This window comes from Cupressus sempervirens, chromosome 10 (genome assembly GCF_028749045.1).
Source record: "Cupressus sempervirens isolate cs-2001-9-10 chromosome 10, ASM2874904v1, whole genome shotgun sequence".
Taxonomy (NCBI): Eukaryota; Viridiplantae; Streptophyta; class Pinopsida; order Cupressales; family Cupressaceae; genus Cupressus; species Cupressus sempervirens.
This window is the reverse complement of record NC_143127.1, coordinates 247,517,305-247,542,297: the sequence shown is the minus strand read 5'-3', so window position 1 is coordinate 247,542,297 and position 24,993 is coordinate 247,517,305. Positions and strand designations below refer to the sequence as shown.

Below are 24,993 nucleotides of genomic sequence, written 5' to 3'. Positions count from 1 at the left end.
TGCAATAAATGGATAATGCAATGACTGTAAATGGAGATGGACAATATGTATATAGATTCACAATTGTATTTTCGATGCCACAATGGAATACAAGCTTACAAGGCTATGTCTTCAATAATGGTTTGAATCTCAATGTGATTCTATGGCTGTCTCTGATATGACATATAGCTTATGCACATTCTCTGCTAGCCATCTCTGATGAACAGTGAATTATATGCTGCTATTATAGAGATGATCACAGGCAGTCTGCCATCTTTGATGTTCTCTAAGTGTATATTCAGTCTACTATTTGGAGCCGTCTCTGAAATGGAGATATAAATGTGCTCTGTATTGTGCCATCTCTGGTATTACTGCTATGATTCTTGCACTTGGATATGAAGAGGTTACATCAGCAACCAATAATGCTCGATGAGAGCAAAAGTCCACAAGGGAACAAATATAATATTAATTCTTCAATTGACACCCTCCATAGACAATTGGCTTTGTTCATATATAACATTTAAATAGGCACAATGAACCATTACCAACATTATGTTTGCCGCCACGATTAATCAATAAACACCATTAGAGGATTGGCTGTTATGAACCAATTATAATGTAAGAGCAATATGATTAAAGCCAATCATATGGAATGATAAAATAATCAGGTGCCGATAAGTATCCATTGCTTTAGAGATTTTAGTTATTTTATTTAATATGGCAGGTCATTGATTTCATAGAAATAACCATATGCTTTCCTGATAATTTGAATAGTTACTGGAGACATCAATACTCTTCCTTTGAGTTGATTGTTTGACGAAAATGGAAGTCGTTGTCTGAAGATTTCAGAGTTGTCGTCTATGATATTTATATTCCTTATATAATAAGTTTAGACCTTTAATTTGAACTTATTTTAAATCATTTATCAATATATCTTTAGTTTCGGAATTTGAGGATATTACAGCTCCCCCTCTTGGAAAAATGCTTGCCCACAAGTATTCTTATAATTTCTGCAGTGCTCCGTGGATCCCAAGGAAATGTTAAGAGTGACTCAGTGTACCTCCATTGCCTCATGTTCATGTCTTTGGACTCATTATTCAATTCACTTGTCAGGCAGATTTCCAGATCTTGAAGATTAGAGTTCCAATGGCTCTTAAGGTGATTATCCAGAACAATGATCTTGTAGTATTCCTCTTTAAGGTAATTCACCCAAAGCGGTATGAATTCTTTGCAAGGATGTCTATTGATAACTGTATGCTTTCCTTCATTATGAATGGAAAGATATTCAGTAGTCATTGAGCTCCAACTATATATTGTTCTTACTTGTGTATCAACATGAGGTCGTTTTGTTCTGTTTTGAATAGTTTGACTTCGGTATCGAAGTTTTAATGCCCCTTTGAATACCTTAGGATGTTCTAAATACTTAAACTCACAGTCTCAATCTTCATTGATGACAAAGGAACTTTGTTTAAACATGGAATCAAAACATTAGTATATTTCTTTCCGATGTCAATCTGGATTGTAGTCTCATACATTCTGATTGGGAAATGCTTAGTGCCTTCATTGTTGGAATTTGATTTATTGTTCCACAAGGGCCTCAATGCTTTATTGATTGCAGATGCACCAGGATCCCAAAATTTGCTTTCATCCTTTCCGAGGTGTGATTTCAAACCAACCTCTTCACTTAGATGCAAGAGTGGGTTACTATATGTCTGGTTCAATTCGAATAAGGGTTTAAATTGATCCTTGTTCTTAAGTCTAAGCTCCACATTTCCCCTTTCTATTTATGTGATTCTCTTGGACAATCTTCTAAGTCTTCATCTATTCCTATGACGCCCACTAGTTCCTTGAAGTGTGATGTTCTTCTACTTATATATACTATCTCTTGAGATTCATCTCTAACCTTAGTGCCAATTTCCCTTGTTTATCAATGTCAAGATGATGGAGCGGAATGCAGAATGTGACTTCTAAGGGACTGCTAAGTTTTCTTCAGAGGGCAGAGGAGACTTTTTATCTCCAATGAATTCAACCAATTGTGCATTAGACTCACCTTCTAATTCAGTGTTCCCTGTACATGATTTTTGTGACAATGTAAGGTCATCCTTATGATTTTGATGAAATCATGTGATACATGAAGAGTTAACAACCTTGTTTTCCTTTCTTTGCACCTGTGATGTTTGATGATCATTTCTTTCTCTGATCTTTTCTTGGTTTTCTATTTTGTGACTATACCTTCTTTTGGTGTAACTACTATTTCTTTTGGTGTTGGATGGATGAAACAGATTTGTGGTGCAATTGTTGTGTTGCAGTCATTTATTCCTCATTCCTTATAGTGGACATGCCTTTAAAACTCCAAGAGATGACTTCTACATTTCTTATGAGACTACTTTATCTGTTGATCAATGTAGTCCTTGTTGTGAGGTTTTCACACATCGCCCCAAAATCTTGGGGACCCCCTTTTTAATCGCCTTTAGGGCCAGTGGAGAAGGTTAGATGTATTTTTCACCCGGTTTCAACTTGATTTTCCAGAGCTATCAGTTCTATCCTTAGGCCGAATAAGTTCAAAATTGATTTCAACTTGGCAGGATAAGATTGTGTTAGACTTAGGTTCTTGGAAAATCTTTTTTTTTTTGGTGAAATAGAATTTAATTTTGTAAGATGAAGTTAAATTGCAAAATCGATTTTTACTCTAGAGGCAATTTTATTTTTTGTCATAAAATTTTAATTATTTAGCAAAATCGATTTAGAGGAAAATTGCAAAAATTGGCTTTAATAGATTAAATTTGCCTTGAAAGCTTTTGGTATTTAATGAAATTGGTAAATTAATATTAAGAAATGGCTTTTGGTTAGCCAAAATTCAACTTCAAGGATGTATTAATTAGCAAACCCTCATTAAATAGAAATTTTTAGCATCCCCAAGGCACCATTTAATTTCGTTTTGCAATTTGTGGTTAATTAGTAAATTAAAAGTGCAGTTTTCATTTTAGAAAATTAAAATTTTGGCAAAGTATTTAAAGTGGGCCACTAACTTAGCTTTAATTTTAGTTTTTTTTCCTCTATAGGACCAAGTCGGCCAGCCTGGGAGGAAGGTGAAAGCTGCTATAAAGGGAGTCCCCTCCCATTTCATTTTCATCAATTCATTTGCTCCTCATGCTTGGGCGAATTTGAAGCAAGGGCAGATTTCCAGACTTGGGCGAAATTGGTGGAAGGCAGTTTTTTGGCGATTTTTGGGCAATTTCTCCATTGCCATTGTTGGGCAATTTGTCTAAGGGCCGGATTTTTTGCGTTTTTGGGGATTTTTGCCCCACTTTGTGGGCTGCGATTTGTGCCCTAGGTGGCAGATTTTACAGATTTTGCTCCTTCTTTGCTTGGGCGAATTTTGTGGAAGGGCAGATTTTTTTCATGCTTGGGCGAATTTTGTGGGGGCCGAAATTTGTGGAAGACAAAATTCTGATTTTCTAGAGGGGCTGCAATTTTTATATCAGATTTGGGCAATTTTGTTGGGAGAAGAGATACATATGAAAGTTTGATTTTTGCATAGAAGGCAAGTGTTGGATAAGCTTAGAGGTTTTGTTTTCTAATTTGCAAAGGGATTTGTAATTCTTTGATGTCATATCCCGGGTTCCGAAAAGTTGCTGTAAGATTATTAGTTAAGGTGAAAGTCATCATCTAGAGTTGCAAGGAGTGCTTAAGCTGACATCCATTCTTTCGCTCTTTTCTAAGAATTGCACTACTTGGTTCTTCTTGCCTTTTGGTCCACCACTCTACCATCCCGTAATAGGGCGACGAGCATGGAGGATGATAGTGCAAGTAAGAATCCCAAGCGGGCAAACGCTAAGAAAGACAAAGAGGATATGACGCCCAAAACTTCCTTCTTCTCGAAAATGAAGAAAATAACCGATACTAATATCGCTACAGTGGACATGATACGGATGAGGGACAGACTAAAGAAAGGACAATCCCCCTTGGCAAAGAGGATATACAAGAGCGGAATTGTACATGCAGCAGCTTTTCCTCCTACTTTGCCTTGTCCGGAATTGATTATGGAGTGTGCATCCAGATTTGATCTAGACAGTAAATCCATCATTTTTGGCGAAGGGAAGAGAGTGTTGGCCAACATTGGCGAACAAGCAATTGAAGAGACATTTAATATTCCCCAGAGCAAGGGCATGACAGTTGTAATGGTGGATCAAGCGGCCAAATCATTTCAAGGTAACCAAGAGGCCTACTTCTCACATCTAAAGCGGAATTGGATACACGAAGGAAGGAAAGGAGTTAACAAATCAACAAGGCTTACAGTGGCAGATTTCAAGCCGGAATATGGCGATCTCATTGTTCTTCTCAGCCGGATCATGGGCCTAGCTCAAGCTATGCAATTCGAAAACTGGATGTACTTCTTCATTGATGAAATTGAAAAGGGAAAAGGAAAATTTGATTGGGCTAGGATCATAAGTGAAAATTTAGAGTTGCAACTTAGAACAGTTCAAAACCAAAGGCAATTCTACATGGGATCCTATCTGTTTTACTTAATTGCTAGATTGTATGAGAGTCCAGGACTTAGGGCCTTAGGAGAGATTGGTAATGGGCCGGGGCAATATTTGGTGCATGAATGCTATCCGCAGCTTCATTTGCACAATAACAAGGATTACAAGATGTTTTGCGATGCATTCGCCATGAAGACAGTAAGGGTATTACAAGGGGCGCCTGCTAAGAGACTTTCATCGGAAGCAGAAGAAAGGATTAAGAAGTTTGGGAGTTGGTTCATCCAATTCCCGCAATTCACATACATTAGAGTGGCAGGAAGTACAGTTTGTCCCAAGAGGCTTCCAAGATACCCGCCCAACAAGGTAGTTTTGATGGAATTGGCTAGGCAGCTTGAGCACTATGATAGAGTAATGAGGAATGAGGGGAAAACAGGCGTTTCCTTCTCAATTATAATTGGCAATGATAGTTGCCCAAATCGGGCCGCCTTTGAGGCTGCGGAAAAGGAATTGGAGTGGTATCATCTAGGATGGTACAGAGCAAGGCAAGGATTCGACCCTGTTGGTCTTATCAAGGCATCTCATGGAAGCGAATTTAAGCATGTTCCCACTATAGAGGACTTTTGGGCCAATGCAAAGGATGATTTTCACGTGAGAAAGCTAGCTTTCTCGAGATTGTCGGTGAACATGATGAGAGATATCAGATGGAGAGGCCTTGATATTCCCGATCAATTGGAGGATGATCGTAGTGTGTTGAGAGAAGACTATGAGACAGTAGTTGGAACAGAGTTGAATCCAGTGGATTGGGACGATCATCAGGATCCTTCCTTGGAGGCAGTCACAAGGACAGTAGATTTGCATACCGAGTCGTGGTATAATGCCAAGTTGAGAAAGCTACAAAGACAAAAGGTTCTCCTTACTTATGAGATGATGAAACCGAAGGAAGGTCTAGTAGAATCAATCAGACAGAAGGGTGAAGGAAGTGGCCGGCAATCGGAGACAGTTAGAAATAGCAAGAAGAGGGCTTTGGAGGTAGAGAAAAGCCAAGAACGTTCGGAACCTCCAACCAAGAGACAGCGGGCAGCGCCGTCAAGGGAGAGTATAACTAAGGCTAGAAGCCAAGAGGTCAATTCGAGTGATAAAGGGGCCACAGTGGAGGTGAGCTCTGATTCGGAATCAAGTGGCTACAGTGAAAGTACGGATTACTCCCCTCTCTCGGAGAACCAGCAAGGAAATATGGCAGAAACTAGTAGAGAAGAAGATGGGCCGATTGATATTGAAGAGATAAGTCAGGCGTCTAAGGCCGTTGGTGATGCTTTGTTGGTCGAACCGAATCCGGATTTGGGGAGATGCACTGCACCACTATGGTTAAGGCAAATGCTTATGCCGAGAGGCGAGGTGGTAATGGCTCACGCAGTTGATGATATCCAAGGACTAATAGAAAAGGATGATAGCGAGAACCAAAAACAGATGGCAAATACGGTGGCAAGGGTAATCAGAAGCGACAGTGATGGTCACCGAAGGGTTCAGATTGCTATACCAACAGTCAATAAGGCAGCGGATGAGATTGCAGCCCAGGAGTACGAAATAGTAGAACATAATTTGGGAAGAAATACAGATGATATGGAATGTGAGGAGGTTCAGGAAGGCATAGCATCAATCAGAGAAAGATTGCCAGCCAATCCAATAGCTGCATCAGGCAGCCCTTCCTCAAGACAGCGGGAGCAATTCAGAAGAGGTATCAGCTCAGTTACATGAAGTAAGGGGTTGGATCTATGATACAACCCAAGATGGGCGAAATTTCTTGCCCTCCTTCATCTCAACATTCCAGTCATTGGTGACTGTTAGAAACAAATTCAGATTATTTGAAGAGGAATGGAAGAATTTTCTTCCCATCAAGGATTTGGTTATTCCTAGGCTGCAGGCGTTCATTAGGCTACCGGAGGCATATTTGAAAAGAGCCCGGTTGGTTGATGAGAGAGGATTGAGCATAGTTGAATCTTGGTATGTCGCATTGACTACCAGATTCAGAACACTTGAAGAAATTCATGATGAGATTTCACAACACGGCCCAAGCGTCGACACTTCCATTTCGACCATGATGAGCGACGTTGGGGTGGCGCTTGATTTTGAGGGTATTAGAGAGGGGGATGTCAGTGAGACAGGATTTGGATCGAGATTGGATGAGTTAGGAAAGGCTGCCGTCAAAAGGAGACATCTGAACACCCTTTCCTCACTCAATGCTTTTATTGGGTTTGCAAAGGAATATGAGAAGGATCACGAAAGGATACTACAAGCAGCAAACAGCGTGGCAAAGTCAGCAGAACTCCGAGCGAAGCACACACCTTGTCCTCCTATGGAAGAAGTTAACGAAAGGCTAGCTAAGTTCATTGCCTTAGCTAAAAGAACAAAAGAAAAAGGAAGAATTATATTAGAAGATCATCTTATGTAAGCCCAAGTGGCAACTTTCTCTTTCTTCTAGAATAGGACAAGTGTTTGTTTCTGATTGGCCACCATTTTGGTGCCTTCTCATTGGTTGCCACTTTTGCACTTTTTACATTGGTCCATTGATGAGGTGGCATCTTCTCATTGGCCGATGGGGTGGCAACCCTAATTAGGGTTTTTGGATCCAATCTGGATCGTCGATCTTGTTTTGATCTCTACCGTCCATTGTATTTTGGACCTCTATATAAGGCCATTGGCTCTCATTTGTAAAGGGAGGGGGTTGGAGAAATTGTTGCGAAAATAATACCAAAGTGCTCTCTTTTTCATTGCATGTTGACTAAGAACATTGGGTGTTATTGCATGTTTTCTACTTCCACATAGTTAAATTTTCTTTTCAAGTTGAAGCAATTTCATTTCAAGTTGTTAGAGTAAGAGTAAAATAAAATGGATAGTTGCATGGTAGCTTTGGTAGATGTTTGATAGGGGTCAACACTAGGCCACTAGCATCCTAGCGGCTGGTTGGGAGGCTTTGTGTGGTGATCTAGTTTACTTTCCTTTGAAGCGTTGCATCTATGGAGGTAGGGCCGCTGGTTAGCCTTCATTAGATTCGATCCCCGTCCATCTGCTAACCTTCCATTCTTAGGAGTAGGAGTAGTTGAGTAGCCAAATTTCATGCTCAGAAGAGGTTAGTTAGAGAAGTAAACCAAAACATCGGCATTCTCACCTTCCATCGCCATTCACCCTACATTGCCATCATCGCGCCATCAACATCATCTAGCATTCACACTGAACCACCATCTCCATTTTCTCACCAAGATCCAAATTTTTCTCAAACAAGAAAACGTAAGGCCGCCTACGTGATTACCAGCAAATCACATTGATAAAACTGAGCGAGTATCCAACAGTGTAAGGAACATTGGAGTTATACTCATGTCCCATGAGAGATAACTTTTCAAGAGAGGAATTGTGTATTTGATATTCTGTATCAAGCATCCAATTACTAATATGTTATGTAGTGACACAAAACTCGCATCAACAGTCCTCTAATGAAATATCTTGTTGCAGACTACTATACAACCAATCATGTTGAAATTGCTCATATACATCCTACTGATTTTTGCTCTTATCGCCATTGATCTTGTAGACCGGCTAAAGCATCTTCTTGTCGTTCTTTCTTTGGAAGAAAAGTAGGAACTGTTCATCTATATTTGAGGGCATGATGTCTTGAATATTCATCATTTCTTCTTTTTTCCTCCTGTTTGCTACGGTCAATATTGGTTAGTAATTCCACTGAGCCAATTTTTCTTGAATGTCTCTCTAGTCATTGATGAATTGATCCCAGCGTTTATTAAGACTTTCATTCTCTTCCATTTTTAAACCTTTTGTTATACTAATTCCACAATTTTCTCCATCTTAATGTCCCCATTGTAATGTTCATCTTGCAAGCTAGCAGGAATATAGCTCTGATACCAATTGTAAGGTCCCCTTCATAGAATTACTAGATATGTGTGCAATTGCAATATTAGATGATACTCGAAATGCTATGCTAATGCAATTCTATATGACCGATAGTTCCAAATGCTATATTGAATTAAAAGAACTGATGACTTGTGATACAAAATGAAGCATTGTGTAATGTGTAATGCAATGGCAATGTATTACAGTCAATAAATGGATAATGCAGTGTAACACGGGACCATGTCCCCCCCCCAAATCTAGGCCGTCTCAAAGACGGGGACGTCCCCAGGACGGGGGGACAGCGTCTCGACATTTCAGGCGGTGCCACTCAGAGCGCCATCGCCGCCGCAAACGCGAGACGTCTCCGAGACGGGGAGACGTCTCCGAGACAGCAAGAAGCCTCCGAGATGGGTGCGGAGGGACACCAAGGAGTCTCATTTGTTGTGGGGGGACGCCTAGACATCTCCCGCGGCAAGCAAAAAAGACACATAAAAAATAAAAAAGTTGAACTGATTTTTAAAATGTTTTAATGTTTCTTATTTATTGTATTGGATTGTGGGGCCCATCCATTCCTCCTCCTTTGTTTAAAACCCTTATATTCTTCATTTTGATTCACATTTGCATTTCTCATTGTTTGCAACAGCAAGAAGAAGAAGAGTGAAGAGCTGAGATAAGGGTTTGTGCAAGAAGGAAGAAAGTGTTTGCAAGTGAAAAAGGAGAGCCTAGGAGCAAGAAGAAGAAGAGGAGGGTGGTTCCGAGTTTATCGAATCTTGTTGGACTTTTTAAAGCAAAAGGTAGGGTTTCTAACGTATTTGTATGATTTTCAAATGCATGTTTATGAATGTTTCCATTTGTTTAAACGACTTCTATTATCTGTGGTCTCTTTGAAATGTTTATTTTCGATTGTTTAAACCGACGACTTCTACTCTCTTTGAACTATATTTGGGGGAATGGGATTTTTTTTTTTTTTTTTAAAGTATAAAACGAAAATTGACTTCCAATGGTTCCGTAGGATTTGGGCTTTTCTAAGCTGATTTCAGTATGTAAGAAATAACAAAAAAAGTTTAACTTTTTTTGTTATTTCTTACATACTGAAATCAGCTTAGAAAAGCCCAAATCCTACGGAACCATTGGAAGTCAATTTTCGTTTTATACTACTCTTTTTTTTCTTTTCTTTTTTTAAATTATTATTATTAATAAACAATAACCCTTGCCTATTCCAATTTTTTGTTCTTTGGTTCTAACTTGTTTCATTTTGTTATGGTTATGATTATCATTTATAAATTTCAATAATAGATTAAGATTCTTGATGTTTTAGTTTTATAGTTTTTTTATTTAGCTTTATTAACTTTTGTTTTTTCATTTTGTGAAATGCAGTGTCACAATGAATACTCATAGTGATGATGAGATGGAATTTCATTCAGATAGTGGCAGTGAATCAGAATATGAACCTAAGTCTGAGGTTGGGGCTAAGGATGATGATGACACTGTTGAGAGGGGTGAACATGAGAGTGACATTGCAATTCCAGTTGGGCCAAATCAGCAAGGGGCCCAAACTAGTTCCACTTCCATGGGTACTGGTTTTATACTATCTGGTACTCCATCTACTGATTGCCCCTCCCCAGCTTTGGCACAGTGGGCTAGGGGTAAGTTTGATCCAAAATCTCTTTTAAAACAATTTGCCACTAGAATAACAAGCGGATAAGGAACAAGTGGCACAAGAAAGTGGAGATGCAATATTTGTGGTGAAGACTGGTATGGTAGCATCACTAAAGAAAATGTACACTTCCTCTTTTGGACAGGTAAAGGTGTCTTGCCATGTAAGTTTTTGGCTGAATCCAAAAACTAGAATATTAGAATTGAATTCTACAAGCTTTGGGGAGTTCCAGAGGACTTGGGCCTTCCAGTGCCTACTACTTTGGCTAATAGGCAACAAATTCAAACTATACAGGAGGTGCATGAGCAACAAATATAGGGACAACAAAATCAACGCATGTCTTCTTCTAGACCACAGCATAGAGCTTCATCTACTTCATTGCTAGGGGCAGCCTCTGGACCTTCCTCTACTTATAGCTCTATAGGTGTAGCAGCAGCTGAGACGAGCAAGGGGAAACGCAGGGCACAGTCTAGTGACAACAACCCTATAGCAGAATTGTTTGCAGCCCAAACGAGAGAGAAGTTAGATGCATGCATTGGGAGAATGTTATTTGCCAATGGCATTCCACTTCACATTGCTCGGTCTCCTTATTTAAGGGAGGCATTTCAAAAAGTAGCGAAGGCGGGATTACCATCATATGTGCCACTAGGTGAGCACAAATTGAGGACTAAAATCTTTGATGATGAGTATGCCAAGATTAGTGAGTCCATGGAGACTATGAGGGCTGTTTGGGAGGAATTGGGGTGCAGCATTGTCATGGATGGGTGGACGGGCATTAGACACCGTCCACTCATCAATGTCATAGTCACATGTACAAAGGGCCCATTCTTTCTTAGGGTGGTTGATTGTTCAGGGCATCAAAAAGATGCTGATTTTCAGTTTCAAATTCTTTGGGAAGTCATTGAGGAGATTGGGCCACAAAACGTGGTCCAAGTAGTGACAAATGCAACTCTCGTGTGCAGAGCTGTAGGAAGGCTTATTGAGGCCACATATTGGCATATTTGGTGGACCCCTTGTTGTGTGCATGCTATGAACAATGCTCTAAAGGACATGGGGAAGATTAGTTGGATAAAGGGAGTGGTGAGTGATGCTAGAGATGTGCAAATGTATATCTGCAACCACCACACGTCACATGCACTATTTAGGAGCTTCGCCAACAAGGAGTTTCTGAAGCCAATTGAGACACGATATGCATCCTATTTCATTCTCTTGGAGAGAACGCTTGAGTTGCAGGAGCCACTGCAACTAATGGTTATGACAAATGAATGGAATAGGTGGGATGGTTCCAGGTCAGAGCAGGGGATGAGGGTGAAGGATATAGTTAAGAGTGATGTATTTTGGAGCGATGCAAAATACATTGTCTCTATTATTAGGCCAGTCTTCGAAGTGATCAGGTATGAAGATGGGGATGCACCCACACTTGGAGAGATGTATGAGTGCATTGATTCTATGCTTGGGCAGATGAGGGCAGTTGTGCGAGAGGACCCCACATTAGCCTTCTACAATGATCACATTCGGCCTATTATTCAACGTAGATGGGACAAACTTAACACACCCTTACACATGGCTGCATATGCATTGAATCCGAGGTGGTACATGACTAGGCCTGGTAGAGTTACACCACTTCACGATGATGAGGTGATTTATATTATATAACACTTTAACACTTAGATTCTTATCATTTTATAAATTAAAATCATTTACATTACTAGTATCTTGATTCTTCTATTTGCTAATAATTTGTACTTTTTAAATTTTTTCAGGTGAAGGAAGGGTTCTTCAAGTGCATAGATAGGATGTATGACCCTGAGACAGCAACTAAGGTTCGCATTGATTGGACCAAATTTGCTACTCTTAGGGGTTACAGACAAGCGGCAAAGGTGGATATCAAGACTATGGCACAAGAGGATCCCATTTTGTGGTGGTCAGCTTATGGACCGAAATCTACAACCACCACACTAGCTATTCGTTTGCTGTCCCAGGTACTTAGTTCCTCAACTTTTAACTTTTCATTGTTCATTGTTCAACTTCTAATTCCCAAGTCTTACATTGGCCAATTATTTTTCATCTCAGGTTTCTAGTTCCTTAGCTTCTGAGAGGAATTGGTCTACATATAACTTCATCCACTCTCTTTAGAGGAATAGACTTACCTCTCAAAGAACAGAGAAGCTAGTGGCTATACACAATGTGTTGCGTATCAATGACCACACCACAAGTGTGTACAAGGAAAGCCCAGCATCACGATGGGATGTAGAGCCTGAGGAGCCATCGCAGATTGATGAGGAGGATGCTTTAGATCCAGCCACAGGGCTAGTTGGTGTTCCCTTCTTGGCTCTTGATCTTGGAGAGACTGATAGTTCCAGTGGCAATGAGTTTCAACCTCCAAGGGATGATCATTGATCATTGATTTGGCATTTTGATTTGGACTCTTGGAGACTTGTAGTTTTTGTTTGCATTATATACTTATTTTGATATTATGATTCATGGTACATGATACTTATTGTAATCATCTTTATGTCACGAGTCATGACTCATATGATCATTGATTACTATTAGATAGTAGAATCTAGATACTCATACTATTGATCTGAAGACTGATATGTAGACTAATATTTATTATTTTTTGATGTTCAATGTTCAATGTTCATTGTTTGTTTGTTATAACTTATTTGATCATGAATCATGACATTCTAGTTGAAAACTTCAATGCAATGTTCAATGTTTAAATTTTTTACATCTGTGTATCTTATATTGTATAATTGTAGTACATCTTTTCATAACTAGCATTTTAAGTATCATATGTATAGTAAATACACCCCTACTCCCTCCGCCACCCCCTGTCCCCTGCTGCCGTCCCCAAATCAAGGCCCCTCTATCCCCCGATGTTGGAAACTTGTCCCCCAGTCTCCCAGGGCGGTGTAACTATGGGATAATGCAATGACTGTAAACGGAGATGGACAATATGTATATATTTACAGTTGTGATTCCAATGCCACAATGGAATACAAAATTACAAGGCTATGTCTGCAATAATGGTTTGAATCTCAATGTGATTTTATGGCTGTCTCTGATACGACAATATAGTTTATGCACAGTCCCTGCTAGCTGTCTCTGATAAACAGTGAATAATATGTTGCTGCTATAGGGATGGGCACAGGCAGTATGCCACCTCTGATATTCTCTGAAGTGTATATGAAGTCAGCTATTTGGAGCCGTCTCTGCTATGGAGATATAAATGTGCTCTGTATTGTGTCGTCTCTAATATTACTGTTAAGATGCTTGCACTTGGATATGTAGAGGTTGCATCAGCAACCAATAATGCTCGATGAGAGAGAAAGTCCACAAGGGAACAAATATAATATTAATTCTTCAACTGACACCCTCTATAGCCAATCAACTTTGATAATATATAGCATTTGAATAGGCACAATGAACCATTGCCACCATTAGTTATGTTTGCAGCCATGAATAATCAATAAACAGAAGAAGAGGATCGGCTGTTATGAACCGATTATAGAAGATTAAGGCTAAATGTATGAAATGATAAAAAAACGAGTGTCGGTAAGTATACATTGCTTTAGACATTTTAATTATTTTATTTAATATGCCGGGTCATGAATTTCATACTGATAACCATATGCTTTCCTGATAATTTTAATAGTTATCGGGGACATCAATACTCTTCCTTTGAGTTGATTGTCTGACAAACATGGAAGTCGTTGTCTGAAGATTTCAGTGTTGACGTTTATGATACTTTATATTCCTTATATAATAAGTTTAAATCTTTAATTTAAACTTATTTTAATTGTTCACAATTTTTCATTATTTTCAGAATTTGGGGATATTATACTGTGCTTATAGATTTTTACAAAAAATTGCGATAATAAATCCACATCCCTAGAATTGATGAGAAAATCTTGGTGTTACCTCAACTATATCTTTCAATAGAAATCATGTCCCATTGGAAATTAGCAATCAAGTCCCACTGGATTGTTGTTTTAGTTCCCATGTAACTTTTTTGTCCCATCTATGTTGGTTGGACTCTCATGTGCATCTTGTCATCATTGAATCATCATTCTATTTTGAAATTACACTGATTTTTCAAGTCATAAGCATCTCTATCTGTCAAAACAGTTTCAAACATGGCCCTTTCCCTGACATTTCTCTTTTCTTAGGAAAATTTAACACATTCTTCTTAGTCTTGGGTGCACTTTTCCCTCTATTTGTTGCATAGCTTTCCTTCCCACAATATGGATTGAGCACAATCCCTTGTTCTCTTAAGCTCGATTGCTAATGCATGTATAATGCTTAGTCTATAATGGGCAATACGTATCTACAGTTGGATGTCATAAAGTGCAGTGTTTCACCATAAACAGACGATCTACTACTTCTCTCATTGAACTTGCAATGGTGTCATGCACAATTCTCCCAATTGCTCTTAATCAACTACATACAATAGGCAACCTCATACATTATAACACTATATCTCCAACTATCCCAACTTATGGTGTGAGCCTTGGTAGGACTATTGCATACACACCAGTAGTTTTGCATAGGCCAGTAGGCTCTTGTAGCAAAACACCTTTTTTATTTTGTTTGAGAGACTTGATGACTAGCAAAATATCCTATGCATAACTATTTCTACACATTGACCGACAACTAGCAAAATATCTTATGCAAAACTATTTATACACAATGCACATTGACTCGACAACTAGCAACATATCTTATGCAAAACTATTCCTACACATAAGTTAAAACTTAAGATAACTTGCATGCTCGTGTTTATAAAGTATGCCACAACTTCTTGAATAAAGACTACAATAGAATATGTCCTACAAATGATAAATAGAAAGTACACGAAAATAAGAGCCTAATACAATTTGACGGTCAAATTGACCAAATTATAAAAGAAGGAAAAAGACCTTAGTGAATAGTCAGCTAGGTTTAGCACAATACAAGCAACCTATATCATATTGTTCCCACCAAACTTCATAGGGAGATTGTCCGGTGCACAAACTACACTTTCAGGATAGCCCAAAGTGTTTTCTAATGCTAGTTTGATTGTTTAAACCTTTTGATGATGCATAACAATGCCTTTATAGTTGGTGTTTAGAAAACTAACATGTGTACTACTTGAAAAATAGTGTGAAGTATCACATAGTTAGTAGGTAGGGAAACTGCATATGGCATTTTTTAGAAAATTTGCGTAGTGTATGGTGTAGCGAGTTGGCACTTGATGCCATGTGTAGCACAAAAATTAGAGTCAGACAAACAAATCTCCCCGATTTATCTGACCCTAGAGTAACAATCTGAGAACCTGACTCTTTCTCAACTATGGATTTATACTACTAAGATGTGTTCAACACATATTATTTATTTTTACGAAAATACACCCACATTTTTATACTAAAATCGTCAACAAATGATAAAAAGTACCTAGACCTAGTAGCAGCAGGAGTGTTCATTGGCCCATATACATCAACATGAACCAATTGAAGTACCTTGAAGGCTGGCCAAGAATCGCAATTCAAGCATGGTGTCTAATGTTGCTTCCCAACTTGACAGGTTCCACAAACTCCGTGATTTTGAGTTTGGATCTCAGGTAGACCAGCAACTAAACCCTCTTGAGATAACTGAGAGAGATGGTGCACATTCAAGTGCCCATAACAATGATGCCAAATTTTGTTAATGGAAGTACTCCTGGCTGCCATGGCATTTTCTTGGGAATCACCTAAACCAGCAAGTCTATAAAGACCATGATCCTCAAGTCCCATAACAATTTTAGTGCGGGTCTCCCTATCAACAATGTTGTAGATGGGGGTACCGAAAATAATATCCAAATGGGGAAAACACCTCATGGTCTGGCTAGCTAAGAGAAAATTAAGTTCCAACATACCTAGAGGATGGTATACATCGAGAAATATTAAATTTCTCCCTCTATAGTGAATCTATACATTGCCCTTACCATCAAATGTATACTGCTCATCCCCTCCAAAGATCAGTGAATCAGTGAATGGTTCAAATTTTTTGAAGCAATCCCGACAATGAGTAAAATTCCAAGAAGCTCTTGAATCAATATACCTGCAAAAGAATTCATTGGATCTGCATTCCTTTTGGCCATAAAGGCATGGAAAGCAAATACTTTCTAATCAAAGTGCTCCACGGCATTTGTTTTGGGTTGAGACCCTCCCTGTTTCTTTTTCTCAAAAGCCAAAAGTTAACCTTCATATGACTATACTTATGGCAATAATTACACTGAATGTTCTTTTCCTTCCTGCTGTCCTGAGAAGAACCAGAACCTTGCGGCTGAGAAGATTGAGCCTTCCCTTTGTTCTTAGCACAAGATTTTTCAGAGAACGCTTGCCTTGTGGAGGTTGAATTGGTACTAATCCCAAACTACAATCTCCAACAATTCTGTTGTAGAAGCTTATTGCAAAGATCAGAAAACTTCAAATCAACATCAGATTAATAATGTAGAGCATTTCTATGAAATGCTCATAGGATTTTGGTACTCTTCAAAGTAATGGCCACCATATCCTCTTCCTCCACTTTTCATCCAATTGCCTCAAGCTAATCACTGATGTCCTCGATCATTGTCAAAGGATCCTGCACAGATATCCTCTCATCCATCATAAGCAAAAGCACACATGGCCCTTATGTGACGGCTCATGGAGATCCTTCAGATGCTTTCACATCTCAGCAACTAACTTGCCTAAAAGAACCTGGGATAGCTATTGTTAGTGACTGAGTTTAATGAGCATAATAGCTTCTCGGTTGAGCTCATCCCATTTGTCCTGATTTTTTTCAACAGTGGTTGGACGTGTAGAGTCTGTGGACGTGCCTAGAACAACCGCATCAAGACACCTATACTTAAAGATAGTCAACAAGTGCTGCTCCCGGGTATTATAATTTTTCCCATTGAACTCTTGACTACTTTCAAGCATGATAATTGTTAATGAAACTAATTTGTATGCTTCTCAAGGTATGAGAAACAAGGGATTACAAAATTGCACAGAGCCTGAGGCACGGATTTCAATGCACATATCCTCAGGCGCTAAAGACTGGACAAATAACATGTTGAAACTTGCAGCGCACAGAGTCTGGAAGCTGTAACACAAATTCACTGGTGCCTAATTACTCAATCACTTTTTTTGCATAGATTTGCATCACACAAACCCACAGATAGGCATAAAAACGTGGTAATGTTACATTAGGGTTAATCTCTACAAGTAGTTCAGATTTGTAATTCAATAAAAAGATGTACTGAGCTGACAATGAGCAGAAAGAAAAGTAAACTTCATATTCCACTCACAATTCACAGGTATAGCAACAAACTATTTGAAATTCACTGCTATTAAATCCAAGTCTGAATTTCAATGATTAATTGCCCAACATAAGAAATATTACAGATATACTATGTTTTACCTTATTTTACAATTACAATTCACAGACCTCATAGGATCACTGATATAGTAGTCTCAATGTCAATGACCTGGCACATGGTGATTGTAATGACGAATTTAGGAGGTAACACCTACAGTTTGATATCTCTATTGTACATGCCTCTAGGTTACATGGACCTGAGATTTAATGGCCACCACTTAGGATGATAGCAATCGAAATATAGCAGGCCACTTGCTAGTTCACTGGTGTCAGATTTGACTCGCTGACTATACCCTCAGACTCACTATCCTCTATTGGATCTCCACGCTTCTAGGTGCACACACACATGGAAACTGCACCCAACAGCCTTGAATCAGTAATAAATCTTGAGCACCTGTAGCTGGTAGTGCCTAAATAAGTGAAAATGATGGCCCACAGCCCAGATAACAAAAATGCAAACCACCCAAAATAGACATCAGCATATAGAACAAATCTAATCCAGACTACTACTGAAATTAGGATAAAATATTTCATTGCAAATAGGAAAATCTAATCAAAAAAGCTAGAGTTTCAAGTCCTAACCTTGCAGGGAATTCGGTTTTCATATTGACACACCTATTTTGGATTTCCCTAAATTTTTGATCCAACATTTCATGAGATAGCAGCCAACATCAAAAGCATAATATATATAGGCTAAGATAAGGATGCTAGGGCCCAAATGGTGGAACCAAATTTCAAAATTTATATTTTGCTTTATTAAAATTTTAGTTATTATTTAATTTTATATCAATGTGGTGTTATAAAATGCCTTTTAATCATCTATTGGTCAACCCAGCTAGGACGGGGACGTGACTTTAATCCTGTAATGAGCCATTTACTTTAAAAAGTGTTATTGATATCTAAGGTATCTTAGCCACCAATTCTTAAAATCTCTTGCTATAATTCGTAAAGGAATCTCCAAGTTGTTTGTTTAGTTCCTCCAATGTGGCTATATTCACACGCTCTAGATGGTCAAATTCTTCCAAAAAATTATCCCTGACCTCATCCACATTATCCTTAATCTCATCTACATCATATTTGGCACAACAATCTTGCATAAACCCTCCAAAGATGAGGGCAAATAAGCTGATTTTCTATATGGCGTTAGTAACACTGATTGCATGCCATGCTATCTAATACGCCTCCTTAGTAACAAGGGCTACAGAATCTGCTCTAAATGCAAATTCATATCTAAACCAAGCACAAAATTACATACAAAACACTAATTTGTCAACCCTTTTCTTGAGCTACACAATATGATCTAGATGTGAATTTGTATCTAAACCATGCACAAAATTACTTAGTACAAACATCTTTATATTGAAAAGAATCTCTGCACACACTCTGAAACTAATAAGGCATTCCTTTGTGTCTACATCTGTCTCTTATTGTACAGCTATAGGGACATATATAGGCACTTGTCCCTTCGCACTATCTAAACTATAGAGATCAATGCATAATCCATGCAGAAAGCAATCTTGCTTTAAAGCTAGCCACAAGTTGCAGATGCATTCCATCCTGCATATATATCTTATCCATGGTTATATGTAATTAATCATATGCATGCTCACAAGGTCATGCATTCCTACCTCTAGCTAGGCATTAAATATGATGCAAATACAAATTGCTTCATTTTGGTGCCAACAAAAGCAGCAGAATGACAACCCTTGGGGAATGATGAACTTATTGCCACATTCTTCTCAGTTTCCTTCTTGCAACAATGCTGTTTGTTAAGCTCTTCAGCATTGACATGTTTTATTTATTGTTTGTGTGAAATGCTTGCACAAAAAAAAATTACAAAGCAAATAAAAAGGTAAAAGCAATTTAAAAAGTTCACAGTTCACAAAATGTCTGCTTTGGAGACAAAATTTGGACCTTAGGATTGCCCAAGTAAATCCATGGATGTACCTAGCCAAATTTGAGAACAAAAGTTCATGCCTTGCCCACAACCAAAATTGGATCAGACAATAAACCTGGACCAAGAACTAACCAGACCCAGTATATGTAGTGAGTGGCTTGGTCAATCAAAATTTTGGAGGAACAAAAGAACTTGGAGGAAACAGCTAGCTTAGTGAAAAAGCACCCCAGCATGCCAAAGGCAGATTCTAGGCTTGAATTCTAAATGATCCATGCTATATTTCGCATATCCACTTTAAAAAATTTCTACAAAACAATGACTGCTAGTTTTCATGGGCATCACCATTGCAACTTTTTTCCTTGTGATGCTTCTTGCGTAAAACATAAAGACAATTAATTTGCTGTCTACAATTTACAGAGAATATCAAACTCGATCACAATCGACATATTGGAATAGAATGTTATTTATATAGCATATCTATATATTCATAACAAATGTGCTATGCCTACAAAGACTAACCTTAAAATTCATCAATTACATAAAAATTAGCCTAACAATAATTGAAACTGCAGCAGATTGTAATGTGCCTAGCACAGACATTACATTGATTTGCATCCCAGAGGATACAAAAGGGACAACACTCAAAATTGTATTAAGTGAGATAATTTAGAGGTGTTATGTATGTGGAAGCAATATTAATTTTTAACAAACAAACCACAAATGATAATATCGATCAAAGAAAGTTGCATCAGAAAGATAATAGAACAAAGAACTAAAAATTACATTAATTGTGTGTTTTGTGCATAGCACACCCCCAAGAGAGACTCATATCTGTCTTGCATCCACTAGCTACACCTATACTATGGTATCTGAAGAGAAATACCGCTCTAGATATATATACATAATGCTAAAAAGTGTTGAAAGCCAAACACTGTCGTCAAAGTTGAAGTAGTTAATCTTTCACATGTAACTCCTCACCTTCTGAAACACTATAAATTACACAGAAATGGTGTGACCACCTAGCTGAAATACTGGAAACCTGGTCGCTAATGTAATTTCCAGGAATCGCCTTGAGGCTTAAGCACATAGCCTCTGGAAAAGTCATCTTCAAAGCCAAAGACTCTGTACTGTACCCATAAGTGCAGTTCTTGTGCATGGATGTATACTAACATAAAACACATATATAGAGAGATAGGTCCAAATTTTGGGTAGAGAATTAGCACTTGTAATAAACATTACCTCTTTTTAATCAGTTAATCTTTTTATTTTATTTACATATGTACTATTTTATACCATGCAGCATTCCCAGGGCATCCACATAAACGGAAAGCGGTGTGCCTATCATGTTTTAAACCCAATGTAAGTGTGTTACCTTGCATCTGAACCACATCAGCCCTCTCTGTGGCAGTTAAATGATTACCAAGTTGACAAGGCACTTTTAACAGCTATGGTCAAGTAATGATTTCAATAAACTAATGTAGTTACTAACAGAGACCTCATTTTATATGGCTAAGAATGGCTTCAATAGAGAGCACTCAACTGTGCAACAGGGGTCAGATTTTGTAGCGCTTATTTTGCATTTACAAGGAGATTCGTGTAAGAAAACTTTAAGGGATTGAAACTAAGGGAGAGAAGCCAGTTATTACGTAGATAGGGTTATAGTATTAACCGGAGAGTGGAGACAACAAAGAGTTTCTGGATTAAATAGAATTTTATTGGATGTGATTTTTTCTAAAATAGAACTTAAGTTTTTATGGTAATTTGAGGCTGGAGAAAAGTTTCTAAAATGAAAAAAAATTATTCTAAGTGACTTTATTTTCATTAAACTTCTATTGCATGTGAATTTTTTGTGAGTTCAGAGAAAACTTGATCCTGAAACAAGCTGTAGCAAAGTCCCCTCCGCTGCTAACTAGTCTATGAGCCGATGTGATGTTAACACAATAATGATTTCACAACAACCATCATTTTAAAAGGCCCAAATCCATGCGATATAATACACATTCACCTAAATAATCATACTAAGAAACTAAGAACCAACCTTATTTCCTTATGTTAAACATCTCCTCTATAAATGCCCTAAATCAAACAGCCCAACTTCAACATAATATAACCCATGAATTAAAAAAATTAATTTACAGCATATTGGTGTCCAATTTAAGTTCAGCAGATATTTCTAATCTTAGAATAAAAAATTGGTATAAGAAGCACTGAGGTGGTGTTTCTGGCAAAACTCTGCGAATTTACTTTAAATTGACAATTCAGGAATTACGAAAAACAAATAATAATATCAAGATTGCAGAATGCCAAGAGAAGCCATTTGAAAAAAAAGACAGAGATTCTAATGACCTTAAACTCTCAGATAAGCAATGAATTGCTGCTTTGGAGGCGGTGTATGCACCAGTCCACGGGCTCGGCACCAACACCGAAACGCTTCCTAAATTCACTATTTTCCCCTTCCTTCGCGATACCATATGCGGCACAACAGCCTTTATCAACCGCATCGTACCTTGCAAACAGTGAAAATTCAAATTTAAAAAGAGTATTTAAAGGCGAATCGTCCTCCTAAAAAAATTAACGCTTCGACGGAGTACTGAAATAACTAACCGAAAACATTGGTGTCGAAAGTTGATTGCCAGAGGGCAATAGGCAGCTCAGCAAGGGGGCCAACGCAATGGACGCCCGCGTTATTGACAAGTACGTCTATGCGCCCATACATTTCCATAACAGTTCGCACTGCATCTTCTACACTAGTCTCAGATAGAACATCTAGTTGCATTGAATGGAGGTCCACCAGGGAATTGGCACGAAGGGCTTCCAGGGAGGACATGGATCGAGCGGTGGCCACCACCCGGCATTTCCTGCGGGCGAATTCAACGGCCAAGGCATGCCCGATCCCGCCAGGCGTACACCCTGTCACAATTACTACTTCCTCCCCTTCCCCTGTCTCTGTCATTTTTGCCTGTTTTCTGTTTTGCAACTATCAAATTTTGCAGAAGTTGTTCTTCAAAAGTTGGGCCATTTCAGTGTCCCCTGTATCTTTTCACGTGAAAAGAAACTTGTAGTCATTGATTCAAACGAGTGGTGATTATATAATTGCAACGAAGGCCAACATGTTTTGCCACCCGGCGAAAGAAACCCAACAAGTAGGTCGCCTGCAAACCAGAATGTGACGGGCAACCTGTCCGCTTATTTCATGGAATTTGTTTGGAGGACGTATATTTGTATGTATATATAATATTAGCTTTATAGGCGTAGTCAATTATATAATCACCTTCAGGACAGCCAGACCGGAGAATACACAGTGCACTGGACAGAGTTATTGAGAAGCAAATTGCGAAAAGGTAGATCCAGGTTCAAGACAACGCGACGAAAGTATTATATTCTAACTGTTCATACATTTGTTGGGCCAGACAATGTACAGGTATACTAGTAGAGAATTTTTCTGCGGCTTCTTTTGTATATTCATTTTTTCCTACATTCTCTTTCATATGGTATGGTATGATATGATATCATAGATTTTAATGATATCCACGAGGTTAAAGTAGTCTATGGGACCCACATAATCACCACCTCATACCAGGAGCAGAACTAATCATAGATTTTAATGACATCCACGAGGCTAAAGTAGTCTATGGGACCCACATAATCACCACCTCATAGCAAGAGCAGAACTAATCTAGTTGCAAAGTTTTGGTTAACTTGTCATTCCTTCTCTGAAGTTTGATAATCAAAGGCGTTGTTCTCTTCACTTGATCTTCCTCAAATAAGTAGTTGAAGTCCTTGTTATGCAATATCTCTGAGTAACTGGATCTGATGTCACCAAATATGGAATAAGAAATAAGGCAAATGTAAAACCAATAATTTAACATTTATGAATCAAAAGGAAAGTAAGCAATTGTAGGTACGAAGCAAATAGGAAGGGGTCTCATTTGGCAATTAGAAACAAATTATTTTTTCATTGTAGGGGCAAACATGATTCGACACATATCTTCAATCTCAATTGATGGGCCTATTGATAAACTTGCTCCCAAGAGTCACCTGTATGCAAACACTTGTCATAAAAAGAGAGAAGCAAAAGCTATGGAGGCTAGAATTCCTAGTTCCATAAATGAGACATTCTTAATGAGCAAAAAGAGAAATTGTTACTATCAAAACCGAATGAATGTTTAATTATAAAGATAAATCATCCTTATAAAGGAGATCAAAACCCTAATAAGTAACTAACCTAGATTGCATGATTATAATTAATTTTTTTTTAAATTATTATATGCCCAAAGTTCAGCTTAAGTAAACTAGAGATAGTAAATGACTTCATAATTAAATCAATATGATTTAATTAATAAGAAAATATTTTATTACTCTAACAATATGTATGTATGTATGTATGTATATTTATATGTGTGTATATATGTATGTATATGTATATAGTATATGTATAAGTATACATGTGCATGTATATACATATACATATACATACATATATATGTATATATACATGTACATGTATATACATATATACATAGATATATATGTATATGTATATACATATACATATACATATATGTACATGTACATGTGCACACATGTATACATATACATACATACATGTGTGTGTAGATGTATGTATATGTGTATGTATGTATGTAGATATATGCATGTATGTATATATATACATACATACACATATATACATATAATACATGACATCGATTCATACATATAATACATGACATAATTTTTTATCTTCAACTACTACTTATTAGTGTTCAAGATAAGTTTTTCAAGATATTTTATCTTCAACTACTACTTATTAGTGTTCACACCAAATTTATAAAAATTGCGTCTACAAAATCTTAGGTCACTTTCTTGATTGATAAGTATTATCTCAAATTCATAGATTTTTTTAGTCTATCTCTCAATCATAGCCCAATATCAACTTAGTCAGTAGTAGTCTACATAGAAATCAATTTTTGTCATTTTCAAAAAAAAGGTTATTTCACTTTTGTGAAATCAACAATAAGGGCTTGATTGTCACTAAGGAAGTAGAGTTGTCTTCCCTTATACATAACAAGATGATAAATGCTCTTCTTAACACCATTCTTTCTTAGAATAAACCGCACACATTGGTGTATAGTTTTTTGTAGCTACTAAATTTATAATTCTACATTGAATGAAATTGCACCAGGGAAAAATGACCAAATCATGGGTACAACCTAGTCCTGGAATATTAAAAACCTAGAATTTATTTATCATAGGTCTACAATCATTAAGTTGAGTTATAGGCCTTTATCACAATGTCTCAATGGATCACAACTAAAATTGACATTGTGTCAAGTTCTAGGTAAGCACCAAAATCTATCTCAATTTTTTTTAATATTTTACAACCTAGATCATAGATCATGGAAATTGTTGAAGTTGATGAAAGATCAACCCCACAACTTCCAAAAATCACCTGCATGCAAACACCTATCACAGAAAGAGAGAAGCAAAAGCTATGGAGGTTGAAATTCTCAGATTCACAGATGAGACATTCTTAATGAACATAAAAGAGAAATTGCTATTATCAAAATTGAATCAATAAATTACGAAGAGATCAATCCTTATTTAAAAGAGATCAAAGCCCTAACATGAATCTAACCTAGGTTGCATGATAAAAATTAATAAAAGAATTAATTATTATGTGCTCAAAG

The 24,993-nt window shown here is 37.7% G+C and overlaps 1 protein-coding gene across 1 annotated transcript in view; it reads right to left on the bottom strand.

The window, feature by feature from the left end:
- The window catches only part of LOC149533554 (NAD(P)-binding Rossmann-fold superfamily protein), an 83,210-nt gene extending 60,419 nt beyond the window's left edge, over positions 1–22,791 (bottom strand). The window contains exons 1-2 of the mRNA XM_089803940.1: positions 21,908–22,791; positions 21,650–21,809 (exon numbers count right to left, since the gene is read on the bottom strand). Of these exons, the coding sequence (XP_089660066.1) occupies positions 21,650–21,809; positions 21,908–22,256 (509 nt within the window). The 5' untranslated portion in view covers positions 22,257–22,791. The remainder of the gene's footprint in view (positions 1–21,649; positions 21,810–21,907) is intronic.
- Between the last annotated feature and the right edge of the window lie 2,202 nt (positions 22,792–24,993).